This window comes from Vigna umbellata, chromosome 6 (assembly GCF_029865625.1).
Source record: "Vigna umbellata cultivar VRB3 chromosome 6, Vumbellata_1.0, whole genome shotgun sequence".
NCBI classification, from domain to species: Eukaryota; Viridiplantae; Streptophyta; class Magnoliopsida; order Fabales; family Fabaceae; genus Vigna; species Vigna umbellata.
The window spans coordinates 25,279,848-25,304,394 of NC_142170.1; the positions used below are offsets into that span (position 1 = coordinate 25,279,848).

Below are 24,547 nucleotides of genomic sequence, written 5' to 3' on the forward strand. Positions count from 1 at the left end.
CGTGCCTCCCTTGCTTGGTAATTCTCACAATGGGCTTTGTTATGCTCTTCGAATTTAGTTAAGATACATGCATTTTGAACAAGTGTTTATATTCGAATGCTGAACTTATAAAGTAAACTTTGCCAAATAAATTTAGAATACTGGAGAAATTATTTTGCTAAATCTGCTTATGGCAATAAGTAAGCAAATGAGCACAAGGAATTGAAAATGAATAAACAAAATTAAAACTGTCATAAATTTTAGAGTTGCAGACCAAAGTACCAAACTTGTACGCAACAAGTTGAAACAAATTCTTGTATATATATAAATAGCCATTGGGGAGGTTCATATAAATTCATTATAGTTTTAAGTTGAAAATTTTCCTATGTACATGCAGAGTAAATCCTTACATCAATAATATCAAAATTGTCTATATAAACTTTGGGGAGGTTCATCTTATTTAACTATATATAGTTTTGTAGTTAAAAATTTTCCTATGTACGTACAGAATAAGTTCTGGCATTCATAAATCTTACAACTGTCTTTAATGTTTCACTCCTTCCGCCTGTATGCCAGAATCTGAAGCAAAAGAAAAAGGGTACAAAAATTAGTCAATACTTGAACAAGCAATAATATTGAGTGATAGTTGCGTCTTGATTCATACTCACCATATGCGCCCTTTGAGATATGCATTTGGATTTAAGTTCTGTCAAAGATTCATGCCCTTGCAGAGTTTCCAGTTCATCTTTGCTAGGATCTATTATCAGTGCCGTTTGCTCATCAAAGGATGAAATCTCGTCAAATGGCTTTTCATAAACTGTACTGCAGCATCCTTTAACTGCCAATATCTCAATTTCTTCAATTGGCAAAGATGTCTGGCCAGCAACATACTATGCAGAAAAAGGATTCATTAAAAGAAATTACAAAATCATCATCAGGCTTACAATTGGATCATCCAGAAACGAATATCATGCAATCACTTTCATTAATACGCGAGCATTGGGAAAGTGAAAGTTTGTTATACGTATTGAAAAGCATGCTTTTATTGCATAAATATCAATAACTTAAGCTAGTAAACGTGAATCAATGAAGTCTAGTATTGATGTCGTAACATTGTTAAAGTTAATTTGACTCCAAATTATCATTGGAAGAAGCAAGCGATCAAAGAGAACCTCACCTCACAAAGGTGCTTCACTGACAAAGTTGGTCGACAGCAAAGGTGTGGCTGCTGCAAGCTTGGTGTACTTTGTTTGTCCAGAGAGAAAAGAATGAGATGAACATCTAACTGCAAAGATGAATATAGCCTCTATAAATTGAACTGAAACTGGAATATTTTCACCATTGTATAGGGAATTCGGCTGTAAGCTATACCTCATCGGTGTTTTCATTCAAATTACGGAGATAATCAACTAACTTCGCCAAGCGGCTACTGCGGGCACTTTTGCTATTGATACCATTGCCACTGCCACTGCCATGCCGTGTGTGACTCCTAAAACCACCCCTCCCCCATGTTAGCTTTTGAGGTTTTGACAACGGTCTAGAAGAAATTCCTCGATTCTCTCTTATGTCCACATCACTTTCTATGCATCCTCTGTCAGGACTTGCTGTCGATGATGATGGCTGAGAAGGGCGAACTCGGGTCCGCCTCTTTCGCCTTCTCTGCCTAATTTCTGTACATCGCTCATCCGTGGAAGATGAGTCCTTTTCATTGTTATCATTTTCATCCTCATTATCCTCAGATCCTTGATTATCCATTACTTGGTTTTGTCTCCTAGAAAGGACATTTCGTTGATTGCGCTGTGCTCTTGTTACAAATGAACCTGGTGTATCTCTGCGTCTCTTAACCAGTGCTTCTGATTGTCGTTGAACAACTTTTGCAATTGAAGCTTGAATCTGTCAGAAAAACTATCAAATGACAACCTAGTAGCAAAGTACTCTTGAACATGCTAAGATCTGACTATCTAGAGAATACTGACAACTGCTAAAATAAAAAATAAGGATAACTCTGAATAGTAAGTAAATATAAAGTGATGGATGGGAATTTAGGGGCCGCCAGCCATATAGATAGAAAACAAATCTAATTTTAAAGAAAAAGAAAAGGTCATCAACTATACTAGCATTCCCCTCAGGCTAAGATTTGAGCCTTCGTAACCCAGGAGTCCGATACAGTCAATAACAATTTCACCGTGAAACTTTCCTCAATGGTGTAATTATTGTACATGATACATCTGAAAGTTGAAGCATGCTTAAAATTATTGCTCAAAAAGTATTTACCAGCTTATTGCGGTTCTTGTCCTCTTCACGAAACTCAAGCTCCTAGTAGGTGTGATATAACTAGTTAAATATTGTGAAAGTTTATGTAAACTCATTAAATATTGAATACAAATCAAGTGAACTATACCTCTTCCTCGTACTTCTCAATGTCTGGATATAAAGCTGCAATCAGAGCATCGTAGTTTGGATCATCTCTCAAAGAACGACGACTGGCACAGTGTGTCCGACAAGCCGGGCATTCATTGTTCCTGAATTACACAAACATTAATAATCTAGCTGCATATAGACATTATAGCTATGGTTTTTCAGATAAAAGACAAAAAATAGACAACATGAGGACCTAGTTTACAATTATCAGGAGCACATTAATTACATAAACGAAAAAGTGTGGAATGGCTTCATGTAACCTACCCCATTCGCATCGACTTGTCAATGCATTCTCTGCAAAACCGGTGCAAGCATTCCATAACTGTTCGTGTCTTCTTAATAATACCTGTTTGAGGAAGCATCAGAAATACTCTGTTATTATATCTTCAACGAACAGGACGTTTGTTAGAACTCGGGTATAACATGAATAGCAGATTTAAAAATTTCCTTCAAGGATAAAATCCAGCACTACTTAGCAAAATCATAATTAAGATTAAAGGCACCAAAAACAATGGCCAATCAACCTTATGGTTGATGTACAAACATCAGATACAGTGAATATATATATATATATATATATATATATATATATTAAACAAACTAGTATGCCCAACTTATAGGAACAAGTTTCCTATTTTTTATCTTTAGGAATTTTTATTTTAAAAACATGACTTAACAAAGTGATATGCATTTCAAGTAAGAGCTCATTTAATCACTCATAAACTTGAACTGCTTTAACGATAATCGCTCTTTCCTGCTATATGCAACAAATTTAGAGTTTTGGTTTCAACACTGTTCAAAAGCCTTGATTAACCGAAGATATCTTGAGATTGTACATGATATTTTCTTTCGTGCTTGTAATTTGCACTGTTATTTAGCACACCTTCACAAAAATATCGGTGAATTGAAGTTGCAAATCTCCCACGGTTGCCTCAAGCGCACACTCCCAAATGACACTTGAGAAGAGAATTGGAAAGTGACAACTGAAGCCACGAGAATGAGAACGGTTATTACTGGTCCTAAATAACAAATGCATGTGGCTCAGCAAAGACCACAATCTGCCACTGAAGCAAAACGACAACAGAAGAAGACAGAGACACAATTCCAGACACAGAAACTGAGCAAAGGTGAGGTTTAAAACAGATTTGACTGTGAATACATGCCTCAGAATCAAAACAAGTTGATGATAACAAATTAGACTTTATGGTAGTATAGAAAATGGTAGAAAACAAGAGGAACATAAATTTAAGAGAGAATGACCATTGAGAATTGTAGTTATGATTGATACAGAACTTGTGTGATTCTTGTACATACACGGGCTTTTACAAGTTGTCAGAGATGCCTTTTCTGACTGATCCACCAATACCTAATTTTCTAATGAACTTCCTACCTCGCTTATTCAAATTCAATTGTAACACAATTGCAGCCTTGCAGACACTTCAGCACAGACAGTCTAATGAGCTAGAATATAAACTCTACTGGAGGGAAATCCACACTTTTTTGTTTTGGTAATAATGTTCAGGAGTACTTTTAAACCACAGAAGAGATTTTACATATTAGAAAGGGAGACTAGAAGAACTGTGGCACAGTGGTAGAAGGAAGGAATTCCACTACAAAGTGATTTGACATGAAATACATCCAAAACAACTAAACAACATCTAAATGAGAGACCCTGCAACACTTCTCTTCAATTCAAATTTCAAACTTCACTCTCCTTGCTCCCCTTTCTTCCACCCAACCAGATATAGCACAAAAGCAGATCATAAAATTGCTTTTTCTATCACAACCCACCTACACAGTGATGTCCATTTCTGATATACACATAACACCACCAGCTTCTCTCATCCAGTGTCCCAATGTCACAACACATATTTTGAAGATGATAGAGTAGTTGTTCAGAAAAAATGGGGAAACACATGGTTCTGAAGGAGGTAGAAGTACATAATAATAACAACAACTACAACAGTCTTAATCCACATGATGAGGTTAGATAGATGGGCCACATCACACTGAAGAGCTCCAAATGATAATATCCTCACATGTCCTTCTTAATCTCCATCCATCTTTTTTATTTTTAGCTGGACTAAAACTACATGATCTACTGTCATCTCTCATGTGTGTCTTCATTCCACCAACCAAGATAAAAAGGTATATTCTCGCACATAATTTAATATCAGAGATGTACCAAGAACAATTAGACTAGATAAAGAAAACACATACCAAGGCAAATTGGACATTGGACTTCTTTACGTATTTCGAGAAGCTCTACAAAAACAAATCTGCAAACAAAGCAAGAACATAAGCTTTCATTTACACTAACCTAAATAATGCAGTTTATAGATCGAATATACTGATTGGGTAGTCACAAAAATCTTCACCCATTTGATGGCTAATACTAAATTTGGTATACAGAGTTAAGTTGCAATATGCTTGCAAGAAATTACACGGACACTAGCCATAACCACCTAAGAAGCCAGAACAGGACAAAATGCAAGTTTTCAAACTTAAGTTGCTGCTTCTTGCAGATACCCATATGTGAACTTTCACCAGATATATTTAATTTGCTATTGTATAAAAGTAGACTATGTAATATGAATGCACTGTTATAACTTTTATAGCAAATCATAGACATAAACTTTAAATTCAAATGTTTATTCCAATTCAGGACAAATCTAAACCTAAATTTAGGATATGGGTCATGCTTCTCATTTACTCAAACACAGCAGGGAACCTTTCTGAATCATCACATCCAATCTCAACATACAAAACCAATCTCAACATACAAAACGAAACCCACCCCAATAATATAGAATATCTAGTAGCTAGAAGATGGATCTATTATCCATCTGTTGATTAATTTCTTTCTTCACCGAACTGCAACGTTAGTATTAAAAAATCACCATGCAATTGTTTATAGAAAAAATCTGGGAGCACAACCAAAACTATTGTAACTATGTTCTCCATGAATTGCAACCACTAAGCAAGCTCCTATTCAACTGCAGCCACTTCAATTTTCTTTTTTTATCACCAATCCAAAACTTCACGCAAAAAATGACAAATGATATTCTGATTCCTAACTAAAAGCACATTTCAAAACTACTTTGAGCGAGATCTTCACCCCTAATCAACATCACGACTCCATAAAACAATTCTGATCCAAAGCTAGGATCTAATACCAAAACCTACTCTAAAAACAAAACAACCGCTTCTCACACACGCATGAAGAAGAAGAAAATCAAAACATGCAAACGACAGATTGTTAGGTTTACTAACGGATTACTAATCAGATAGGAAGAATTTGTGGAAACCAATAATACGTCATGGCTCAAAAGCCAGTAGCTGGATCAAAACCGTATCATATGGAGAAACAATAGATAAAACAAAAGCTAGTAAATAATGAGTATGATGCAAGGGAGAGAGACAGTACTCGGAATTGTCTTCGGAGGGAGAAGACGGAGGGCGGTGAGAATCTGAGAAGAGAATGAAGAAACTATGAGAAGAAGAAGAAAAAAATAGAAGAATCTAGAAGAAAGGAAGGGCAATATAAAAAACCTGAGCCGTTTGATTCATAATTATCCTGTTCTTGTTGTTGTGCATCTTCTTCTTCTTCGGTTTTTTCTTGGTGGTGATGTTTGGTGTGACGGTGGTGATCGTGAGGAGAATCAGGGAAGGAACGCTTCTGAGCGGGCATTGCTATTGGAAACTACAAAGATTTCAGTATGTGTGACGGTGGTGAGAACAGCGAGAAGAGACGAGGATCAGCAGAACGGAAGAATGAGATTCGCAATTTTGGTATGTCAATGCCTTTCTCTCTCTATCTATGCATTTCCTTGCAGCGTGCTGTAACAATGTAGTTAGGTGGATTTCACGTAGATAAATGGATTTATTTGATATATGGTTCGTTTTAGGTTTAGATATATGTTGGGTGATTTAATGTGAATATATAAGATAATATATGATATGACTGGATACACAAAAAATATAATAAGATAACATGGTTATACGTGATATATGATGAAAGATAATAAATTAAATAACCTTAGAGATCTAAAATAAAATTCTTGTTAAAACTACTGGAAATAAATGCACGTGTATGCATGCATATAAAAAATAAAAATAATTTCTTACATAATAATTAAATTAAAAAATATTACTAAATTTATAAAAAAATATATTTACATTAAAGATTCTTATAAAATAAATTATTTTTATAATTTTATCATAAGTAATTTTTTCTCTATAAATTATTAATTAAATTTAAAGAAATAGGTATGTAAAAGATAAAACAACAAAGATTTATATTTACAAAAATAATAATAATTAAACATACTATCCTCAAGAAAAAAAAATATTATAATAACTATTAAAATAAAAATTATTAAGAAAAAATATACAAAAATAATATTCTTTTAATTTTAGGATGGTATAATAATATAATTTTGAGGATAATTATTGATAGTTTTTATAAATAATAAAATTAATAAATTGAGTTATATTGATAAGGATAAAATTGGTATTGTATGTGAAAATGAAATAATAATTTACTTTATTAATTTTAAATTATATAAAATTTTCTAAATTTAAATTTTTCAAAAGTTATGATTTTTTTTCAAAATAATAAACTAAATTACACAAAACTTATATTTTATTTATATAACTATTTTTAAAATATAAAAGATATACAAGAATTTCAAATTATAATTAATATCAAAAAAATATTAAATTATTCTTTTAATATTTTAATAAATAATCTAATTTAAATTTATGTGTCACGGTAATTATAAATATATATAGGTTTACTAACTTATGCTTGTTTTTCAGTTTTTAGCAATGTGTACTAGGTTTTTTTACTTGACAAAAATACTCTAATATATCATGGAAGTTAGAAGATTAAGGATATTTTAATCATTTTCATTCTCAAAACTAAAAAGAAACCCTCAAACCTTTGTTCACCTCCCTCATTCCTCTCAACTATTTCTCTTTCATCTCTCTCACTCCAACATTTTCTCTGTCATCTCTACGCTAATGTTAATTGAAAAAATCAAAATCACTCGTTTAACTCTAATCTTCTTTCCTCACTTATCCAAGTTGTTTCTCTCTCATCTCCATACTTTTTCTTACCCACCCACAACAACTCGCGACACCACAATTTGTTGTTCTTGCTATATTCGTTCATTTGTTTTCCAGTTTACTAACATAATAATTGATAATGTTGAAGTTGATTTTTGATTGGAAAGTTGTGTTATATATTTTCCCTTTTGATTATTATTAAATTTCGTTTTTAAATTTTAGAATTTTGTTGTGTTACAAACTCCCCCTCTACAGGCACACCATCATCAATAAACCAAGATCAAAATCAAATCAAGTTTAGCCCATTAAAATTAAGTCAAAAGAATGTAATGGTAAATAAAACCCTTAGCTTCACAAATCACAGAAACAAATTGGATAAGTGAGGGAGGTAGATTAGGGTTAGGCGAGCGTTTCTGGTTTTTCAATTGGGGCTAGCATAGGGATGATAGAGAAAATGTTGGAGTGAGAGAGATGAAAGAGAAAGGGTTGAGAGGAATCAGGGAGGTGAACAAGGGCTTAGGGTTTTTTTCTTTTTTTTAGTTTTGAAAATGAAAATTATTAAAATACCTTTAACCTTATAACTTAAAATTCATGATATATTAGGGTATTTTTGTCTAATAAAACCCAGTACACATTGCTAAGCTCTTTTTTCACATTTTAGTAAAGTGTACTGGATTTTAGTAGATAAAAAATATCGTCGTGTAGGGTATTTGAATAATTTCTACTCTCAAAACTAAAAAAAAAAACAAGAAACCTCAAACCTTTACTCACCTCTCTCTCATACCTCATTCGTCTCAATTCTTTTTCTTTCATCTCTCTCACTTCAACATTCTTTATGTCATCTCTATAGTAGCTCCAACTGAATAAATAAGAAACACTAACCTAACCCTAATCCACATTCTTCACTTATACAATTTGTTTCTCTTTCATCTACATCCTCTCTCTCACCTACACACAGCAACCCGCGACACCGCAATTTGTTGTTTTTGCTCTGTTCATTCATTTGTTTTACACTTTAATAACAAAGTAATTGATGATGATGATGTTGATGTTGATTTTTTATTGGAGGGCTGTGTTATATCTTTTCTCTTCTGATTGTTATTAAATTTGTAAAGAACTAAAGTCTACAATAATTTCAGTAATTTCAAAACTAAAAGAAAAACAAGAAAACCCCACGAAAAGACGTTAGCATCAACCCATAATAGTTGCAAAACATTTAGTTTCTTAATACCAATTTTGATAAAATCATGAAATGAAAGGAGTAGAAGTTAAACTATGAGCGTAGTTTAAATTCCAATTTGAATTTCAATGCGTTTTTTTTCTTCTTAATTTCACTTATGTGGCAAATGATAAATCAGAATGACAACATCATGTTTATATTGACCAAACAAATTGGAGACGTGAATTGTTTAAAATAAACTTACATTATGTGATTTACTCTGAAAAGTAGAGCTAACAGGTTCATTAGAACTAGTTTACTGATTTCTGGTTGATTTTTAATTAGTTGGTATATCAATGCAATTCTTCTTGGAAACTACTCAATATTCTGCAATATGCTCAAAGCTAGAATATGTGTAATTTGTTAGAATATTTTTATTCTTTTTACAAAAATGAAATGAAAATATGCTTATCAATATGAAACATTCGAAAGGGAACAAATAGTAGTCTCTTTTCTGAATAAGGGAACAGAGTCAACAACAACAATTTTCTTTGTTCATAACTCTCTTCAATAATTTGTTCCTATTAAATCATTTAGTAAGTTGTGCACGAGCTTCATTTTTTGCTGTGTTTTTACGTGCGTTATATGTAGGAAGGTGAAAAGTATATTTCAAAATATTGATTTCAGTGAAAAATATGTTTTTAGAATTATTTTTAAGAGTTGACTTCAGCAATCCATTTTCTGGACAATGACTTACCCCTTCCGAAATCCCCTTCCCACAAAAGGGTTTTTCTCTTCTGGAAAATATTTTCAGAAAACTTAATAATCAAAATATCAAATCTCCTTGAAGATAAACTACTAATTCTAAAATTTAAAAACGAAATTTAATAACAATCAGAAGGGAAAAGATATAACACAATCCTCCAATCAAAAAATCAACATCAACATCATCAATTATTTTGTTATTAAAGTGGAAAACAAATGAACGAACAGAGCAAGAGCAACAAATTGCGGTGTCACTGGTTACTGTGTGGGTGAGATAGAGGATGGAGAGAGAGACAAACAAATTTGGTAAGTGAGGACGGTGGATTAGGGTTATGTGAGTGTTTCTGATTTTTTTCAGTTGGGGCTACTATAGGGATAACAGAGAAAATGTTAGAGTGAGAGAAATGGTTGAGAGGAACGAGGGATGAAAGAAGAGTGAGTAAAGGTTGGAAGGTTTCTTTTTTTTTCTTTTTTTTTTTGTGAATGGAAATTATTTAAATACTCTTGACCTTAAAACTTAGAATCCATAATATATGAGGATATTTTTGTCTACTAAAACTTGGTACACTTTGCTAAAATGTACCAATTGAAAAAAGAGCTTTTGAGTTGGAAACCAACCGAGATCAAAACTGGTTTATTTTTTTGTTTATGCGTTTTTTTATTATATTTTTTTTCATCAGTTTTTAGGGGAATAAAAAAAATGAGAAGGGATGATTTCTTCTTTTCTCTTCTTCTCTAGTCACTTCTCCTTTTTCTTTTCTACTTTCCTTCTCCTTTCTCGTTCATTCCTTTTCCTTTTTTGTAAATTTAAAACCAGAGAGAGTAAGGGAGAAAAGCGGTATGTGAGAGAGCACTAATGCTCTGGAGAGAAACAAATCTAGGAATTTTGAGACTACCCTTAAGTGGTCGCCCAAGGAATTTTTCTTCATTCTTCCAAGTCCAAATCAGGCGCTAATCAAGCTTCAAGGCTCAAAAGTGGTGTTAATCTTCTCTAGTTTGTGCTAAGCGATTTAATCAACATTAAACAATGTTTTTGGCCCAAATACAAGGCCTAAAAAGAAGATATATGTATATATTTTCAACTAACTAAGACTTCAATTTCATCCATTTCAAATAGACAAACATAACCACAATTTCAACTAATAGTTCCAACAAAAAAATCCCTATAGCATACTACTAATTATAGACCAATTCAAAGGTGGGAAACAACGTATCATCATAAAACTCAAAAATAGATTTTAGGAATAATTCCATCAATTAAAATTAGTATAATTTAAATCAATCAGAGACCATCAAACATACACTCACAATTCTAATCATATTAGAATTTGAAAATAATAGTATTTAACTTCACCCACCTAACAGAAGCTCATACTGTTCTAATATCTATTTTTACAAACCACAAAAACATGACTAGGAGATATTGTTAATACCACATTTAAGCTCATACAAAATTTATTTAAAAATTTAAATTTATTATTATAAATAAATCTTGAAGAATTTATTATAATTATTATATAATTTTTTTATATAAATTATTTATTTATTTTCAACACATTGCATTTATAATCAAATTGATTCCTAAAAATTTTTAATGTAATTTGAATTAATATATACGTATAAGTATATCTATATATAATTTTTTAATGATTTTTTATCATTTATTTATTGTAATTATTATTATTTTAATTTAAAATATAGTATATAAATTTAATTAATTTTATAAAATGTTTTTATCAAATATTAAATATTATTAAAAATATGCTCGAGGACAAATAATAGTGTATATATATTTTGAAATAAGAACTACATTTTGAACAAAACTAAACTCAATATAAAGAAGTTTGGTTTTAGCTAATTAATAGTTCTTTGGTTTTAAAATTTGGTTGATTGGTTTTCGAATACCATTATGTAATTAATTTTATTTCTCAACCTCAACCTCAACTTATATCTTCTTAATTCTTTTTTTCTCTTTGATCCAACCAAAACATCAAAAACTTTTGTTGCAGAGTCCCTTTCTACACCTCTGTTAATTTTTTCAGGACGCCGCCTCCTCCCTCTAACGCCATACCAGTTGTTACTGTGCCGCCGTCTCCGGTCATCATCACGGAGCACCAGCCACCGCCGTGACGCCATAAAACCAATGGTTGCTGTCCAGGTTGGTCCTCCGTTTCCTTTCCTCACATGTAATCATTAAAAGAGCAAAACTAGACAGCTCCGTAAGGAATAAAACGCCCTAAACATCTGCTTGTAATCTTGTATATAATTCAGTAAGAGACACACACGAAAAACCACTAAACATAACACATCCTGCTCTTACACTTAATTTTGCTTGGCAACCTACTTTGATTTGCTTCCAGAAGAATGTGCTCCACAGTGCACGTCCAGTTTTCTCTCAAAAATTTCTTATCAAAGTGACCTTATTACGGTAATGACGAGTTCATTTTACTTTAGTATTTATCCAAATTCATTGCTGTTTTTGAATCAAAATACCATTTAAGATTATGTGAAGACTAGATATTTGTGGATGGTTCAGGATTAGATATTTGTGGATAGTTCAATAGGGTCCGATAGCAACATAAACAGGGTCCACAAACCTTTCTAGGATTGACTATGGTATCCACTTAGAAGGTTTTAAGTCAACCCTGTAGAGCTGGCTTAATAAGGTGGTATATGCCTTCATTTATATACTATTATTTAGCCATTTCTTTGTGGGATCTCCAGTAAAATTTACAATGTAACCTCAACTTCTCACTTTAGAGGAATTAAACCTTCCTGTAAAAAAATCTTTGAAAAGGGCATTGAATTTTACCATCACTCAAGGCGGAACCAATGCTGACGCCAATGACTATAATTGTTATATTAACACATTTAAAGCATGGAGGAAAAATTGCAGCAGAAACCAAATCTAGCATTTCACAATCTTGCTTTCACAACCATTTTCTAAATCTCCAACTCAAAAACTTGTATATTTCTAATTGAATCCCAAATCTGGAAAAGTGGGGCTGAACCCTTTTTCAGTTACAATGAATGAAAATGACTTTAATCAAGAGGTTCAAGCTTTTAGCAGTTTTTGTACCCTCATGACTTTGCCTATATTCCACCTCATCTTTTGCGCCTTCAACTATTTATAAGCTGGTGTGCTCTCCACTATTGATTCTGCCACCCTTTTGTATTTGTGCCGTTGTTATTATTTGTTTTGTTGCCATGCTTTAGATTGATGATTATGGTTTTTGTGTAGTGTCTCTCTTGGTAATTGCTGAATGGACACTAGAAAACTGCTATCCCTTTTGAGAACTTGTAAGAATTCGAAGTCACTGAAGCAAGGCAAGCTCATTCATCAGAAAGCTGTAACATTGGGATTGCAAAATGATATATATTTATGCAAGAATTTGATTAACCTATATCTTTCTTTCCATTTGTATGATCATGCAAAGTGCGTTCTTGATACCATGAAAAACCCATGTGAGATATCCTTGTGGAATGGCCTGATGGCTGGTTACACTAAGAATTACATGTATGTGGAAGCCCTAAAGCTTTTTGAGAAGTTGTTACATTACCCTTACCTGAAACCTGATAGTTACACTTACCCTAGTGTTATTAAGGTTTGTGGGGGGTTGTGTAGGTTTCTGTAGGGAAAAATGATCCATACATGCTTGATAAAAACTGGTTTAATGATGGACATTGTTGTTGGAAGCTCTCTTGTTGGAATGTATGCAAAATGCAATGCATTTGAGAAAGCCATATGGCTGTTCAATTAAATGCCTGAGAAGGACGTGGCATGCTGGAATACCGTAATTTCTTGTTATTACCAAAGTGGAAACTTCAAAGAAGCCCTACGGTATTTTAGCCTGATGAGGAAATTTGAATTTGAACCTGATTCAGTTACAATCACAACTTCTATTTCCTCGTGTGCCAGACTTTTGGATTTGAACAGGGGAATGGAAATTCACAAGGAGTTGGTTAATAGTGGGTCTCTGCTGGACAGTTTCATTACCTCTGCTCTTGTTAACATGTATGGAAGATGTGGTCACCTTGAAGAGGCTCTAGAGGTTTTTGAGCAGATGCCTAAAAAGACTGTTGTTGCTTGGAATTCCTTGATTAATGGATATGGTTTGAGAGGTGACAGCATATCATGCATTCACCTTTTAAAGAGGATGTACAACGAAGGAGTCAAGCCAACTTTGACTACTTTATGTAGTTTAATAATGGTTTGTTCACATTCTGCTCGACTACTAGAGGGAAAGTTTGTACATGGATATATAATACGAAACATAATACAACCTGATGTTTTTATTATTGGCTCACTTATGGATCTATACTTTAAATGTGGAAGGGTAGGGTTAGCCGAAAACATCTTTAAATCAATACCAAAGTTCAAGGTAGTTTATTGGAATATCATGATTTCTGGATATGTGACTGAAGGAAAACATTTTGAAGCCCTTGCCCTGTTTAGTGAAATGAGAAAATCTTATGTTGAGCCAGATGCTATTACTTGTACCAGTGTTTAGCAGCTTGTTCTCAACTAGCAGCACTAGACAAAGGTAAAGAGATTCATAATCTGATCATGGAGAAAAAATTGGACAACAATGAAGTGGTTATGGGAGCTCTCCTGGATATGTATGCAAAGTGTGGCGCAGTAGATGCAGCATTCAGTGTTTTCAAATGTTTGCCAGAAAGAGATCTTGTGGTCTGGACTTCAATGATTACTGCTTATGGATCCCATGGTCAGGCCTATGAAGCTTTGGAGCTTTTTACTGAAATGCTGCAATCCAAGGTAAAACCTGATAGGGTTTCTTTTCTTGCTATATTATCCGCTTGTGGCCATGCTGGGTTGATTGACGAGGGATGCCATTACTTCAATCAAATGATGAATGTTTATGGCATTAAACCTGGAGTTGAACATTATTCATGCTTGATTGATCTTCTTGGACGTGCTGGAAGATTGCATGAAGCATAAGAGATTCTACATAGAAAACATGAAATCAGGGATGATGTTAGGTTGCTAAACGCATTAGTTTCTGCATGCCGTTTGCACAAAAATATTGATCTAGGAGCTGAAATTGCTAGAATTCTTATTGATAAGGATCCTGATGATTCATCAGCCTACATTCTCTTGTCAAATATGTATGCTTCTGCACATAAATGGGATGAAGTACGAAAAGTGAGATCAAAGATGAAGGAGCTTAGGTTAAAGAAGAATCCAGGTTGTAGTTGGATTGAGATTAACCAAAAGATCCTGCCTTTTTTTGTTGAAGACAATTCACACTTGCATCTAGAATCTGTTAATAAATGCCTTTCATATCTCACTGGTCACATGGATGATCAGTCTAAACCATTTATATATCATTTTGATGTTGAAACACTGAGACTTTGCTAGTTTTACAATTAGCTTGGAAGCTGCAGGGGATAGGAATCCTAAATATATATATATATATATATATATATATATATATATATATATATATATATATATATATATATATATATATATATTATATATATATATATATATATATATATATATTTATATATATATATATTTATTTATTTATTTACATTTAATTATTGGACCCAAGTCAAAAGTTATAATTTATAATATATGAATTAGCTCAAATAACATAATTAAATTATAACTTAAACGTAGATAATCTTCATCATATATTTAATGTTAAAAAATCATAAACTTATATAAGATATGGAGATAGTAGTTTCAACTTAAAACCTTAAAATAATAAATTTATAAAATTACTTATATTTTTTTTATTTTGTTCATTTCTATTTCTATATAATGTAATTCCTCTTAAATTTCTTACTATAAGAATAATAATTCCTGGTCAGTTAAAAAAGTTTAAATTATATTTGTACGAATACATTATTTTTTGCTGTTTTTCGATGTTAGAGTTTATAGATTTTAAGCAATGCAAATATCTTTATCTCATTCCTTTATTAGATTTCTTATCATTTTGAATTTGTCACTGTAGGAAGCATCTAATCTTGTTACCCATTAATCAAATTAATCTTTCAATAATTATGCTTATGATCATACATGTTCTAACCTTTCTACACTTTATGTTATAAAAATTTGAGTTGGGTCAAATTTGCACCTTTTTTTTTTTTTATCAAAATGAATGAAACTAAACTCTTAATATAGAATTTTTTCCGATTGAAATGAAAGTAAACTCATTAATACAGAAGGTCTATTAATTTTGTCGGAAAAAAAATTAAAACTATAAAATTCTTTGGTAAAACGGATAGAGTTTATTTAATTATTTTAACATAAAAATAACCTTTTACATATTAAATATATTTTGAAAAAGATTTCTTATTGGTAGGAAAAGTGCATTCTAATACGGCCAGGTGTCTGGGTTAGCATAACTCTAAATCTTTTCTATCACAAATGGACAATAATGCAACATTTCATATTATTTTGTTTTTAGTTTACACTTTTATGTGGAAAACAAAAAGATAATCGAAAAAAAGTGTGAAGGAGAATGAAATTTATATGCATACATTATAAAAACAAATAATTACATTTTATTATTCTCTCTTTTTCGTCCTTTTATTTCCTACTTAAAAGTATGTGAATCTATACTAAAAGTTATGCCACTATTTCATAGAAATGTATATTTCATAGAAATGTATGTTGAGAGAAAATAAAAGAGTATAGTGGGAGTTAGGAAAATGAGTTTAGCTCACAACATAAGAAAATGTTATTTGCTTATAATTCAACTTTAAAGGTAACATTTGAAATATTTTTTTGGTTTTTTTCTCTATCAAAAAAGTGACATCTCTTGGTTTAGGGAAAAAAATGGCATGTGGTTTCCCTAACTCTTGCAATAGCTATATTTTTTTTATTTTTTTTTTCAATTAAAGGTTTTTGAGGATTTTTATTTACCTATATCTAGCTGGTGATTTTAAAATATCATTAAAAATGTAACTATACTAAATTAAAATCAGGGTTTCAAAATTAAGAGTATAAAAATATTAACTACGAAAATGAGAATTAAAAACGTAATTAAACTTATTTATTTATTATTATTATTTTTCTTATAAAATCAAACATAGTTTGTAAAAACTTTCACTAATAATTCTTTACCATATTTTTTAACTTTTAAGTTGAGATGTTCAACATCTATATATCCTTTTTAATTGAAAAAAATGTGTTTACAAATAATAATAAATATTATAATAATAAACATAATTTGTTTAACACTATGTTATTTATACGGTATATGATTATAAAATTCTATTTGCGTCGGACTGACCGAGGTAGAATGTAAGAATCTAGAAAATAGAGTATTAGAGTTGATAGGTGTATTAAAATAATGAGATCGAATATTTTATTCTAAAATAATCATATAATATAAATAAGATTTTTTTAAAGCTCGTCTCATTATCTAAATATCTTCTATCTCTAAAACACTATTTTCTTAACCTCTCTACCATTTCTCTAACTTTTCTCACTCCTTGATCACTTGTTTGATGATCAGGAGATACCTAGACAATCACGACGTCAATGTCTACCTATTTGTCCGATCAGATTGTTGATTAAAGCAAGTAAGTCTCGTTTCTTTTTTGTAGTGTTTTCTTGATTCTTAATCATGCAAAAGGGGTTTTTGTTGCATGTATCAATTCGGTATCTTCTTCAATTCTTGACTCAATTTAGGTTCTAAGGTTTCTCTTTAATCCCCAATCGGTGATTTGTAGGTGTTTTTAGAAACTCTTTGCGGTGCAAGCCACGGTCGGAGTATTTTCTAGAGCTATGCAGAATTTCATTGAGGTAAGGGAAGTTAGAATTTCTTTACTTAGTAATTATTTATGTATGTTCAGTAGTTTAGGATTTATGAATTCATTGAGCTGAATTCATGATGTTAGGGTATATGAAAATGTGCAATTTGACTGTTTAAGTGTGAAATTGATGAATTGTGATAGTGAACTGAATTGGGTGATGTTTGATTTTTTATTGGTTACATGTAATGTGAGAAATATGTTATAATGTGGTTTAGTTGTGAATAGAGTCATATTGTCATGGACTAAGGTTAGTTTTGAGGAAGGGGAGTAGTGAAAATGAGAATTTGGGGTTAGATACTCAATTGGTCTATTGTGATAGTTTTGGTAAGTCAAATAGGATTGGTTTGGGCTCATAAGTTGCTTAAAATTGTGCCAAAAGTGGTAGAATGTGATTTGGATTCATAAGTTGATGATTGATAGGTTTTGAAGAGTTATTTGGTTAGTAAACACTTTAGAATAAGGTTAGAAAGGTTTAGACCCACTTAGTTAAGTTTAATTAAGTATATAACATAATTTAGGAGGATTAGAAGTTGGGGGAAATATTTAGAATTGGTAAATTTTGGAGTGAGTTGGGTAATTCTGCAGTTTGGTGCTGCAGAATTATACATACTCGCTGAGCGAGTGGAGTCGCTCAGCGAGTGGTTGAGGAGTTGGGCACACTGTCTGAACTTTCGCACAGCGAGCAGGGACGTTGAGCAAGAGGTTGAGGTATGGGAGCATTGTAATTTCTATTTGACCAGCGAATGAGGTCGTTGAGCGAGTGAGTTGGGGGTCTGGACCACTGTCTCAGGTCTCGCACAACGAGCGGAGTCGCTGAGCAAGAGGTTGGGATCTGATACACCGGGATTTTTTTTATTCAATCAGTGAACTGGGTCGTTGATAAAGTGGTTTGGAGTTTGGAGGTAGTGTCTGGAGGATTCGCACAATGAGCAGGGTCGCTGAGCGAAAGCACTTTGGGGTCGCCCAACGAGGGGGTTCGTTAGCGACTGGTTCAGGTTATGATGCACTCTTTTCTTCTTTGTTCTTGATTAGTTTGAGATATATGATGATTCAATTGTATAAATATGCATGATTAAGTTGGTTCCAAATGGTTTCACAGTTGGTCATATGGGTTCCACGGGAGAACTCCTTCGATACGATTTAAGTGTTTTAGAATGAATACAGGAGCTCAGTATTGGGGGTTATCCTAACACTCTAATAATATTTCATTCTTGCATATAGAAGATTGATACATGTGGTGAGAGTAGTAGGAGGTCCTAGTGTAGGCACTACCTAGAGGCCTATTGCACGATAACGGACTAACCTTTTGTGTGTGGTAGGGTGAAACCCATTGACAATGACTTTGTAAAGTAATAGAAGTCACTACAAGTGAACAACCCGTCATAGTTCGGTATTCATTCTAAGTCCGGACAGCCAAGTCTAAGTCATAATATGTTTAAGATATTTGAAGTTGGTTATTTCATATGCATGAATTGAGTATGGTTGTGTTATACTAATGTATGAATCTTTTATATCTAACTTACCATTCTTTTTGTACTTATCTTTGTGTGTGGCTATGTTATTTGATTTTGCAATGATCATCCTATAGTTGTGAGTAGAAGGAGATAAGATGTCAGTGGAGCAGGTTTTTGGTGACAAAGACACTGCGGTTTAGTTAGCCTTAGATTAGTATTTGTACATAGTTTTGGTTTATTCGGTCTGTATATAAAATTCAAATTTATAATTGTTTCGGATAACTATAAGTTAAACTTTTTGTTATTGTCAATTGATCCATCATATATCATGTAACTACTCTTTGATATGGTTTTATAATGTTACATAGAATCTTGATTTATTGGAGTTTTTAATATTCTACTATTATACTTTAATTATTATCTTAATTAATCACTAATTATTGTTGTTGTACTAAGACCGAAATAATATAATGTTGAAATATATGCAAGTCGAAACGGGTCGGGTGACGGAGAATATCTTTCCATCTACAATCTAAACTTTCTAGCATTTCTTTGCGATTTTAAATGAAAAGTTAAAACTTTTTTTCTTTTCAATTTTTGTGTTTCGGTTTTTGTTTTCGCCCTTTCTCTTTCTCTTTCACTTTTCTTGGACTCTTGAAACAAAGAAGCAGTAAAAGTTTCATTTTGAAGAAATATTAGGAAAAATCATAAACTTAAAAATAGTTTGAAAGCCTGGGAATTTTTGTTTTGAGAAAAAGATTACATCAGCAACAAAACAAAACGCCCTAATCTTAACAGTGTAATGTCTGAGACACAACAAGAAACCATGAACAAGAATTCAGAATCTTCAACCAAACCTAATAGCAACAACAATTCACCCAAACCCAAACCCCCTTTCAAGCCAGCAAAGGACGACACCAAGCCCGTGCTTCAAGACCCTGTAATCTTTCTTTGATTTCTTTGTGTCTACACTTTCATTATTTCTTCATTCTTCTTAACCTTTCTTCTTCTGTTTCAGATACTCAGATCCGACCCAATTGAAACGGAAGAAGCTGTGTTGCGATTGCCTCCATTCTCAGTCCCCACTTCAGCTTCTCCACCTGCAGAGGCCTAAAGGTATTAACTTTACTGTTTTTTGGCTTAATCCTTACCTATTGTCGATTCCTCTTTCTGTTTTCAACCATGGGTTTTCAGGTCTGGCTTCTGATAAAATTTTAGAACTTTTAAAATGACGGTAGTGGTTATTTATCAGAGTTTTTTTTTTTGTTTTATTTTAGCATATGTTCAACTAACGGATGATTTATTCTATTATGATTTGTTATAATTTATTCCACTTTTGTTCATTTCCTTCCGTCTTGTCTCTTTGCATTGGTTCTTGTTTTGACCAATTTCTGCATAAATGACTATAAAAAAAAATGAAAGTGAATGGAACTTGTGAATTATGTTTAAATTAGATTATATACCAAACTTTTATTGAGGCTCTTTTCACTGAACTTCTTCAAAGGTGCATAAGATGATTTTAGATTATAGAGAAGCTTAGTAAATCGTGCTTATTTTTCTCTTCTAGAAAAATTTAGCCAAATAGGTCTTAGTTTTCAGCAAATACCAGGTTAGCATGGTAGGTATGCTTTGTTAGTCATGTTCAATTCATTTCTAAATTAAAAAAATCTTACGATATAGCCTTTAAATTTTCTTGTTTTGTTCTTTTCCGCATGGAAAGTTTCATCTCAGAAAATTTATGTCTGAGTTGAAAGTAGTACTGCCAGACACTAGTGATGCAAGAACAATAGATTAAGATTTTTAGTCCTTCTGGTGCTTTTTTGTTTATGTCTGTCAGATTGGGAATTAGAAATGCACAATGATTTTGGTTTATTTGCTGGTACTTGTTCTGTTATCAGCCATTGTTACTAGTTCACATGATAATCTTTTGAAGTTGAATTTCTTTTACAGCTTGAAGATGCTATTGTACTGAATGTTTGGGAGTTTTGTGAGTGATGAATGTTGGATGGTTGTTTCTAAGTAGAATGTTTGGTATTTGTTTCAAGGAGTGCCTTTGGTATCCTATGAATTTTTACAGTTTAATTTCTTCTACTTTAGAATTCATAATAACTCCATGTGATTCATGTAGTGTCCAGGGAGATTAATAAATTTATTGTTGTTACCATTCATTTGACCATTTTGTACTTTTCCCACGTTTTGAAAGAAAATTTGCAATGATCATACAAAACATGTCAAAGGTACATTGAGTTTTTATGTAAGAAAAGTTTAGGTAGATTAAATGAGTTAGACAATGAATAACCACATTGGCATTTGAATTTATTTGTGTACTTGGTTTTGCGGACTCTTGAAAGAGACAACTAATTTTTTACTTCCAGATTTCCACCTTTTTAAGGTGGTTGTGTCTACACTGTCAACCCAACATGCCAAGAGATTCATCATTATTATAACATTTTTATTTGTAAATATATTGATTAATAAATTAAACATGGAAAATATTGTAAATATTTATTAACAAATTAAACATGGAAAATTACATCAAACTGTTGTGACCGATTCTGATAATTATAATAAAATTAGAACATCTTTAACTAAAGGAAGAAAATGCCATTAGTTATATAACCTTAAAGGGATTAAGATTAGTAATAAAGTAAAGAGTCTTTATTTGTTATTTATATAAAGAACTGTTAATTGTCCACCCAATTACGTTTTTTTCTATTTTTAAAATTGAGTAAGTTGATCTTTTTATGGATTTTCTTTTTTGTTTAAAACTCAATTATTTTTATTCTTAATATTTTGAGGGTGGTGACGTATTTACTAAACTTAAAATGGTTAGAAAATTTCTTTTAGGAACTTGGAATAATTTGAAGAGAATGTTAAATATTGTATGTGGAGCTTAATGTTTTTGTCACTAAATGTAATTTAATAGATTCAAATTATAAAAAAGAATGTACAAAATGGGAATTTAAAAGTTTCTGGTAAAAATAGACAGAAAGCCAAATTTGTTTCAAAACTTTGAAAAACTTAGATGACTCTAAAAGATAGTAAAATTGAAATCAGTCTTAATTAAGGGCAAAAAAATTCCAATTTATGCGTAAATGTGTAAAGAAAATTTAAACTCTAAATGTAATATGATGAATTGTTCACCTAAATAAGATTAAAACTCTAAATAATGCAGACACAGCATGAATTGTTCACTAATCATTGATGTCAAAGTCCAAATCTTTACTCTCGACTTATATAAAATGGCTATCATTAGTTTAAGTATTGACAGATTAATCGAGCATTGGACGATTTATGTTCAAATAGTTTACAAATAACTGAAATCCACAAAAAATGTAAGCAGTGTGGATTTCTTAAAATGATGATCCAACTTCATGTTTCATACATCGGCATGGATAATTGATCGAAAACAAGCTTGAATGCGCTAAAAATGATCACATCTAACTTTAACAAATGGAATTTACAGAATGATATCATCTAATCCCTGCAGTTTTGCAGGATTGCATCTTGGACATTAATGAGGAAATCATCTTCTGTTTTCAAAGATTCACTAAAGAAACTCTGCAAAATCTGTGACTAACTGTCACCATGTCTGTCATGCCTCTTGGTAAAAAATCTATACGTATTTGGTTCTCTTCTGATGGTTTTTTAGCATATAAAAAAATGAAAGAATTGTTTTGAAGATATTATGGTACGTGTTTAACAATGACTTCTTCACCTTATGCCTGTCTGGTGGTGTTAACCAAAATCATTATGTGAATCTTATTGGCATAGTCCTAACCTTGTTTGCCAGAGCCACGCAGCCTCAGCACTTCTGCTACAGTCAAAATTGAACTGCATTATTAACTATGAAGAACAAGGAAAGCTGCTGATAAAAAAAATGAAGAATAAGGAAAGTACATATAAATTGTTCACTATCATATACATGACAAGGTTCCTGAGTCAGAAAGGACCTACACTGAGTTGTTTTATTATTAAGTGGAATTATTAGCTTCTTAATGTTGTTTGTCTCAAATAGCAATGAAGTTCCATGATCCATACTATACCATCACAGAAAATGTCTGGATTTGTAACACGGTTACACTAGATCACCAGAACAAAGTGCACAGGTGCTATACTAGTGTACTAACAATAATTGTAGCCTATATATGAAATCATTATCCCACACATCCAAGCCTGGTTCACCCCAAACTAACAAACAAGTATGCAGTGTCCTACAAAGCAGCTCCAATTTTCTCTCATCCAATGCCCATGCATTCTTTTTCAAACTCTTAAAACACAAGACTTCACTTTTTCGGAAACCAATATTTGCCCAAGGCAACAAAAGCAGCAACTATTAGCTGCCTTTTTAACATAACCTTGCTAGATGGATTGCTTGACTTAGTCCTTGTCCCATTGTACTAAGATTCTACCTCAGTTTAGGGAATTAAGTACATAAAATTCAGTAATGAATTACTTCCCAACAGCTAAATGCATTTTTGTAACTCAATATTTGAGTTCAAGAATAAAACAACCATGAAAACATTCAATGTATACAAGTATTCAATATGGAAGATGGTCTATTAAGACAAGCTAGACTCACATCTGCTCTAGCTGCACTTTAGAGACAAATCCACGTGCTCTGGCTGCACATTGTCCCTGTTAATATCTTGTTGCTCCTGAAATTATGATGTGAGCATCAAGTAATGGGTACATGATATGTGTAATTTCAACTTTCTGGCTCACTTGTGTCTCGACTTATGCAGTGTAGCTCATCCATACCTTCTTGCTGATAATCGGGCATTACCCTTTTTATCTTTGGAGGAAAATTATAATGGCTCATTGATCAACTAAATACCCTCTGGTCCCAGTTTATATATATGTTCATGGCTTTCCATCATCCACATGTTGGGTTAGTGTACACAGACATACTATGAAGTCTTGTTTTATTGAACTGCTTGTGGGATTATAACTACTATCCTTTATCAAACAGGAAAAGCTAGAAGTAAAATATGGGTTTTGGCATACTTCTTGGCCACTGCAGCTGTTCTTGTACCAGCTCCACTGATAGAGTTCAGATACTACACCATACCATTCTATTTCCTGGTGCTTCACTGTGACAATAGCGATGATCAAAGTTGGATTCTCACAGGCATACTGTATATTGCGGTCAATATCTTTTCAATGGCCATGTTTCTGTTTCGGCCTTTCCATTGGGATCATGAGCCTGGAATCCAAAGGTTTATATGGTGATTCAATTCATTGAAAAAAATATTTGTGACAGCGAAACTACCTTTTTTTGTGAGGCTTTTACCTCCAGTTTTATAAGAGTGGAATTTTAAATCTACTTAGTTATCTTTTTGAGGGATTTAAATCTCCTTAGTTGATATGATAACCCTTTTAACTACTTGAAGGAAAGTGTTATTTTTTTCTTGTTGAAGTTTCTGATTATGATAGTTCCTTTCATTTTATATATATATATATATTTTTTGTGTAATTTTAAATAGGTGAATTTGAAACTGTTATAAATGATTAATTTGGTCCTGGAATGTTCAAGACACTGTTAATTTAGTTATTGAAAGAAATGAAAAAATTGATTTAGTATCAAATTGATCTTTAATATTACATTTAGTAACCAAGTGGTTTCAAGAAACGTAACATCAGAACAGAGTTCTGGGGATTTTTATTCAAATAAGAATTACATCATTTTTTTAAGGTTGAAGTTGATGGTGTCTTACATATTGAGTGATCAGATTAATCATTTACCCTTTATGGTTTATTATATGCTCTGAAGTATGGATAGCCTTAGAGATATGTTGTATACATACTGGATACAAACCTATTCCTAGTATGATTTCGTTAATCATATTATGAGCCTAATGTACATATTGACTTCATAATTAATCTTTGTCGGAATATGATTGAT

The 24,547-nt window shown here is 32.2% G+C and overlaps 3 protein-coding genes across 9 annotated transcripts; 2 read left to right on the plus strand and 1 right to left on the minus strand.

The window, feature by feature from the left end:
- Positions 1-280: 280 nt before the first annotated feature.
- Positions 281-6,260, minus strand: RING1B (RING 1B). Its single transcript, XM_047298526.2, has 10 exons — positions 5,953-6,260; positions 5,828-5,870; positions 4,621-4,679; positions 2,665-2,746; positions 2,381-2,501; positions 2,254-2,295; positions 1,351-1,872; positions 1,157-1,264; positions 648-869; positions 281-558 (listed from the first exon to the last, which is right to left on the minus strand). The coding sequence occupies exons 1-10, from the start codon at positions 6,089-6,091 to the stop codon at positions 532-534; spliced, it is 1,365 nt and encodes a 454-aa protein (XP_047154482.1). The 5' UTR covers positions 6,092-6,260; the 3' UTR covers positions 281-531.
- A 4,983-nt stretch (positions 6,261-11,243) lies between these two features.
- On the plus strand, positions 11,244-14,861 carry LOC124825813 (pentatricopeptide repeat-containing protein At5g27110). Its single transcript, XM_047298525.2, is given in 3 exon segments — positions 11,244-11,552; positions 12,636-13,897; positions 13,900-14,861. Coding segments are annotated over 2 exon segments (2,115 nt in total). The 5' UTR covers positions 11,244-11,552; positions 12,636-12,657; the 3' UTR covers positions 14,775-14,861.
- Positions 14,862-19,212: 4,351 nt separating this feature from the next.
- On the plus strand, positions 19,213-24,096 carry LOC124825812 (dol-P-Glc:Glc(2)Man(9)GlcNAc(2)-PP-Dol alpha-1,2-glucosyltransferase-like). 7 transcript variants are annotated; one of them, XR_015780444.1, is made up of 5 exons: positions 19,213-19,582; positions 19,661-19,758; positions 22,133-22,249; positions 23,388-23,533; positions 23,615-23,755. XR_015780444.1 is itself a non-coding variant. In XM_088093401.1 (3 exons), the coding sequence occupies exons 1-2, from the start codon at positions 19,445-19,447 to the stop codon at positions 19,754-19,756; spliced, it is 234 nt and encodes a 77-aa protein (XP_087949527.1). In that variant the 5' UTR covers positions 19,216-19,444; the 3' UTR covers positions 19,757-19,758; positions 23,615-23,755. The 7 variants fall into 7 exon arrangements, 4 of the variants coding, with proteins under 4 accessions (XP_087949527.1, XP_087949526.1, XP_087949525.1 ...); XR_015780443.1 differs by having other exon boundaries at positions 19,214-19,582; positions 22,141-22,249; XR_007027793.2 differs by lacking the exon at positions 22,133-22,249 and having other exon boundaries at positions 19,214-19,582.
- Positions 24,097-24,547: the final 451 nt, after the last annotated feature.